The sequence below is a fragment of the Dioscorea cayenensis genome, chromosome 7, assembly GCF_009730915.1.
Source record: "Dioscorea cayenensis subsp. rotundata cultivar TDr96_F1 chromosome 7, TDr96_F1_v2_PseudoChromosome.rev07_lg8_w22 25.fasta, whole genome shotgun sequence".
Taxonomy (NCBI): Eukaryota; Viridiplantae; Streptophyta; class Magnoliopsida; order Dioscoreales; family Dioscoreaceae; genus Dioscorea; species Dioscorea cayenensis.
The window spans coordinates 14,079,210-14,085,437 of NC_052477.1; the positions used below are offsets into that span (position 1 = coordinate 14,079,210).

At 35.9% G+C, this 6,228-nt stretch overlaps 1 protein-coding gene across 1 annotated transcript; it reads right to left on the reverse strand.

Annotated features, from left to right (window-relative positions):
- Positions 1–868: 868 nt before the first annotated feature.
- On the reverse strand, positions 869–5,505 carry LOC120264909 (protein EFFECTOR OF TRANSCRIPTION 2-like). The gene is made up of 3 exons (XM_039272799.1): positions 5,282–5,505; positions 2,447–2,815; positions 869–2,277 (listed from the first exon to the last, which is right to left on the reverse strand). Exons 1-3 carry the CDS (start codon positions 5,348–5,350, stop codon positions 1,165–1,167), a joined length of 1,551 nt encoding a protein of 516 aa, XP_039128733.1. The 5' UTR covers positions 5,351–5,505; the 3' UTR covers positions 869–1,164.
- Positions 5,506–6,228: the final 723 nt, after the last annotated feature.

A 6,228-nucleotide genomic window follows, 5' to 3' on the forward strand; every position in this document is an offset into this window, starting at 1 on the left:
GCACAAACTTTAGATAAAGCAATCATTTGAGAAAAATCAGTCAATAATATTTTTCTACTGTAAAGTCTTCAATCCATCAAAATTCACGTGATTATAGCAAAAGATCCACAACGATGCCATATCTTTCAATTTTGCCGAGAAACATGAATAAGCGATGCTGTGGAGTTAAAGTGGGAGCATACAATTTGTTGTCATGCTGGTTTTGGCTATTAAGGCCAATTTTGCATGTTTGATGGGGCATACTCCATTTTATATATTTAACGCCTTCTCTTGCAACTGATCCACATTAAGTACTTTGTTATTTCAAACTAACAATATTCATTCCTATGACATCGATAGTATTCAACATTTGATATGTGTACCGACATCATTCTACAAGTTGTTGAGTGATGGTCTCTCTTCATTCTCTTCCTCTTCCTTTAAATTAATTTTTATAATCACTGCTTCTTATAGCTTTATATCTGCCTCAGCCTCCATCTCCTTTATTCCTCAATATCTTGTTTAAATTTCTATTCATAAACCAACAATGATTAATTGCGCAAAACAAAAAAATTTTGACTTTGAGATTCTTCAACCTAAAACTTTGTATTTCCGCTTTCTTTGCCTCTAGCACAATAATGTTGAACTATTTTTGAAACTCCATTTGAGAAAACTTGCCAATATTACTTGGGCTTTAAAACATTCATTATCAATATGGTCCATTGATCAGAACGACTATCAAAACAAAAAATTGCATGTTGTACAAAATTATTTGTCATTAAGACTACTACAACATTGCTCTAATATCACTTATAAGGAAAGGAAAAACCTGGGATCTCTCGTTATAGACTGTGTTTCCATTTGTTTGAACGAAAATGAGATGGGGAGATAGAGAGGTAACTAGTAACTTTATTAATCACATACAAGTCTATTACAAAAGGAATCAAAATGTGACAAACTACCCACACTCCGATGGATTCCTAAACACATCACAACAATTCCACACTAGACATGTCTTGTTACCCACCACTTGACACATACAACGTTTATGTACATAAAAAGGGTCTTATAGAGTCATACACACAAATCAAGTCCTACTAATCATAAACTCCAACACAACCATTATTTTATTGTATAACATAGAAGACGATGTTCCTTCTACCATGACATGTTCTCTGGCCATTATCAATATGTTATCCGTCTGACCCTTTGGCCTTTATGAACTTCGCACCTCTGTCTACCTTGAACAGGCATTCTCTGACAAACATTTCCATTTTCAAGGGACACTCCACATCTCTGGTATTCTTGGAAATGATAAGTTGCTGCACGAGATGAGCATTCTCTGATTGTCGTCCTTGATATGATGCTATTGACTCTCATTCCTTTATGGTCTTCGCATCTTGCTCTCCCTCGAGAAGGTCTGCTCCTGCACACATTCCCATGTCCAAGTAATACTCCACATATCTGACTTTCTTCACAAGGATCAAGTTCTTCAGATGACGTTATGTTTGTAATAGTAAATTCTCTGGCTGTTCTTGGTATGATTCCATTGACCCTCATATATTTATGATCATCACATCTTTTTCTTCCCAGCAAAGGCTTGCTCCTACAAACATTCCCATAGCTAAGAAGCACCCCGCAGATGTGATATTCTTCACTATGATCATGTTCGACATCTACGGATTTATCCTCAGTATGAAAATTTTCAGTAGGACTTCTTTCCCTTAGCTCTTCACATTGTTGGGTTCCATTGCAGGGTAACTCAATAAAACGTGAGCTATCTTCTATAGCCAAGCGGACCAGTGATGAGTTCTCTGTTGACGATGAGGCTTCTTTGCTTGTTATATGCCCATTCGAAATGATCCATTTTCCTTTATGCAGCAGACACCTTTTGTTTCTCAGTACAGGTTTTCTTCTACAGATAGAACCATCACCATCAGTTACCCCACATATATCATATCCTGAATTTAGGACCTCACCTCCTTCATTTGGCCGAGGTTGAATTCTTGATACTTTACGTACAAGCGGAATAAGAAAATGTTGGAGATAATTGGAGGATCCTAATTTATCAGGTGGAACACTTTCACTGATCATTATCCCCACTTTTTTATTGAATGTTAACTGTTTCCATTCTTGAAGATTGTTTAGAACTTTGGGAATTGGTTGCCCAGTCATAGTGCTAGAAATCTTCAGTACATCGTCACGACGACTGGTGCCATTTGCACGAGTGTTCCATGCATAATCAAAGGTATCAAGCAACTTGCTCTCTATCTTCTTTGCTTCTTTCTTGTCTGTCATCTGCAAACACATAAGAAAAGCTCTTAACTTTTATGAATACTTTAACCAGATTTACAATGCTAATGCAGTTCAATTTTAATTTTTAATGTCGAATGCATAAGCCTAAATGTTACCACCTACTTTAGAAAGGCAAGATATCCAACTAATAGTAAATGACCACCATACTTACCGGAGCCCATCTGAACAAGATAGAATAGCCCTTTGAGAAGGCTTCTTTGAATAAACCAGGTCCTTTTACAAGGCAAAGGTCTTTGAAGTTATTCGCACACACACTCGGATTCCCCCTTTCTAAATGGGATCCTGAACGACCATACTCTTGAAGTCGAGCTCTGACATTATCTGAATGCCCAAGGTAGACGACAACAATGGCATCTGGTGGAGGTTCTCGAGATTTACGGCCTTCTATGGGAATTTTCGATATGGCAAGCTCATAAAGCCCAGAGCATGAAAAACATTGAGGAAGATTATGGATTCTATATCTTTCAACACCATCTTTGCCCAAGGTATAATCTTCCCAGTCTTTAGGTCCAATGAGAACCTGAACAGAACAGGGAAATAAAAAGCATTGATTATGTCCAAAAGAAATACACCAGAATAAATACCTTGTGCCATCATCCACATAAATTTGTCTCTGTAAGTAACATTAGAATATGTTGATAATGAACCATTTTGATCTCAAGGTTTTATGGTCTGGAAATATTATTCTGGCCAAAAGAATAAAAGTATGTGATTGTACCTTAGAGAAAGGAATGACTATTAGCTTGACAATCACACGTAGAAAACCAAAATTCATAATCTAGTTCATGATTTTGCATCCAACTAAGCAATGATTAAAATTTTGAAGTGTCCTGATTAGACCTGGCCTATTTTGCTATGAAGATTTTTTGCCTAGAGGCAAACTTTATGCCGAAAACCTAAAATTATGCAATGGCACATTTTATCAAAGAAACATATTCAAATGTTACTCACAGAGACAAATTTATGTGGATGATGGCACAATAATGAATTTGCAAGGAGTAGTTCATGATGTTTATAAGTGGTGTAGGACGTGAACATATTTGCCACAACAAAGAACTTGCAGTTAGCATTGGGGTAAGTGCATCGATCAATTAGTGGCCAAGATCTGCATTTTGTTGAAGTTGTTGTGTTGTCTATAAATTTGATAGCTGTTGGGGCATCCATAAATTTGGTAGTACAAATAAGGGAAGAGGGTAGTTCAGAAAACTCATTAATCATAAATGGTTCTATACATGAGACAAGTGTAGTAAAGATCAGTTAGTCCACCATATTTTTTCTTCATAGGAAGATAATAAGATAGTTCCGTGCACTCTGATTCATTATTTGAATTCTGATCTAGGAGTAATACCAAAGTCAAAAAGAAAATTTTTGTTTTTTAACAATCTAATATAAGTTTATAACCCAAGTGTTTACCAAGTGAGTTTTGAAATCTTAAGAGCTAAGTGCTTCGGAACATAGAGCTAGCAACAATTCATTAAAATATTATTAGATTGCAACACCTCTTGTAATGGACATCGGATGAAATTCATCCTTAAAGAGCAAAAAAAGCTCTAAAAGACTTAAAAAAAAAAGGGGAGCTTGACATAGGAGACTAGGTTTTCTTAATAGAAGTTCCATAAGGAAGCCTCGTCCAGTGCAAAACCATCACCATACCAGCTATATATGTATATTTTAGACAAACAAAAATTTGGAGCAAAATAATCTTTGGAGTTGGACCTTATAAATCTTTGGAAAAGGAAGTATTTATGGACCAACTCCAACCTCAAAGAAAATGTTTACATGGATCTCAAAGAAATGGCACAAGCTCTATTTATTTATTTATTTACTTATTTATTTATTTATTTATTTATTTATTAATTATTATTATTACTACTACTACTTTGGCCATGTTAACATTTCCTGGTTTATCACTTTCTAAATTGGTCAAGTTGAGACCCTGTCAACAACCTAAGCAAAGATCGGCTTCCTACTTTCGCCAGTTTCTTAGCTTTGCTTAGTGGGTAAAACATAGATCCATCACAGTGTTCTCAATCCATGAAATATAACATATTTCCCATAAAAACACCAAAAGTATAAACAATTCCCTCTAAGTAATAAATTTATAATTTAGACTCATCCTCAGTTTTAATTATCTCAAACAACAATAGTATAATGATCATGAGGATTCTCATGACACTCAGATAATATTGAGCTTTATAAATTATAATCATGTTTGTCAAAGACAAATGGCCATAGCTGGAAATATATTTGACTCACTTCAAAAGCATAGATTCATTCCAGCAGGGCATAATAATCATTACAAGTCTCAGACACATTAAAAATATTATTTAAACTTTAAAATCATGTTTGTCAGAAACAAATGCTCCTCACTGCAAATATAATTTACTTACCTAAAATGTTTCAACTCATCCCCCAGTTAGGCACTTCCATCTTCGTCTCAAAACAGGATTTTGAAACAAAAACCTCAACAACCATGCTATGATGCCCTCCATTAAAATAACCAACTTACACTTCAAGCATCATCTCCAATTTCAACACTAACAAGCATAAAATCATCAGTAGATCCTCATAATCATATTTGCCAAAGATGACTACTTGACGTAAGGCGAATCAGAAACACCCATTTGGCAAACCTTGACCGGACCAATACCCGCAATTAAGACCACAACTTGAGCATGTTTATTTAAGGCTATTATTGTAATCATTTTGGGAGGAAAATTGAATAATCACTTCTATTCTCACTACACCTTTGTTATTCATTTGTTTTCTACAACAGTCCAGTTCTCAACTCTTAGTCATACACGCCCAAATCATCTCAGAACAGGATTCAGAAACAAAAACATCAACAATCATACAAGACAAGATCTACTAACTAGAAAATACCACCAAAAACAGAAGAACAGAGACATAGAAACAGATTAGGACCAAGAAATTCAGGAAAAAAAATAGAAAAAAAAAACAAAGAGAAATAGAGAGAAGGAAAAACCTGCCACTTAGAGAAGTCGGAGTCGTGCTCGGTGTGCTTGCACTCCTCCCTCTTCGATCTGTATGACATCTCAAATCAGATCTCACAATTGGTAAAGGCTCATCCACGGACTGACTCTGTGAAAGATGAAATTTAGCCTCTGTTCATAGCTCCTCCAGCATTCCCAAAGTAGCTTCTTATTTGAAGGGAATCTGCGTCAATGAGACGCGGACAGGAACAGGAAGCGCGGGGCTTTGCATGAATTTAGGCGTGTAAAAGAAAGGCCTTTAAGAAAAGCATTTTTTTTTTAATTTTTGAATATACACGAATTAATATTTAATGATTTTTAATATTAAAAGTTTTTTTTTTAACTAAATCTTGTCTTAATAATGTTTAAATTCGAAATTTATATTGAGAATAAAAATTTGTCATTACAACTTTTTAAGTTTTTCCAAAGATGAATGTACTTATTTAATTTCATTTATTTAAGGAATGTTTATTTCATGGTAATGAGACCACCAAGGACGGAACCAGGGGGCTAGCGAGGGGCTCACCTCGCCTGCAGCGAGGCTCTTTTTGTTTGGCGGATCCATGAAATCGAGCAATTAGCCCCCTCACCAGTCATGCAAATCACCAGTGACCCACCCATCTCTCTCCCTCACACTCATTTAAAGCGATGCATCGAGTTGAGCAGGCAGACCCATCCTAGCCATCCCAAGCGGTGAGCAGGCACCCATCCCAAGGCAAATGGTGGCTCCAAAGCAGAGGCGAAGGGAGAGGGGGGAGGGGGTGCGGCCTCCTCTCTCTCTCTCTCTCTCTCTCTCTCTCTCTCTCTCGAGATCTATAAATATCTATATCTATCTATAGATCTATAAATAACTATATCTATATCTATATATAGGTTGTTGTATTTTTGTATCTATATCTATATATAGGTTGTTGTATTTTTATATTTTTTACATATCTCT

What these genes read in the sequence shown, in the direction of transcription:
- LOC120264909 (XM_039272799.1), bottom strand. Translation starts at nt 5,350, where the DNA reads ATGTCATACAGATCGAAGAGGGAGGAGTGCAAGCACACCGAGCACGAC. An exon ending in CCGACTTCTCTAAGTGGCAG is followed by an intron (nt 2,816 to 5,281) that starts GTTTTTCCTTCT and finishes TGTTCTGTTCAG; the next exon opens with GTTCTCATTGGACCTAAAGA. An exon ending in TCTTGTTCAGATGGGCTCCG is followed by an intron (nt 2,278 to 2,446) that starts GTAAGTATGGTG and finishes ATGTGTTTGCAG; the next exon opens with ATGACAGACAAGAAAGAAGC.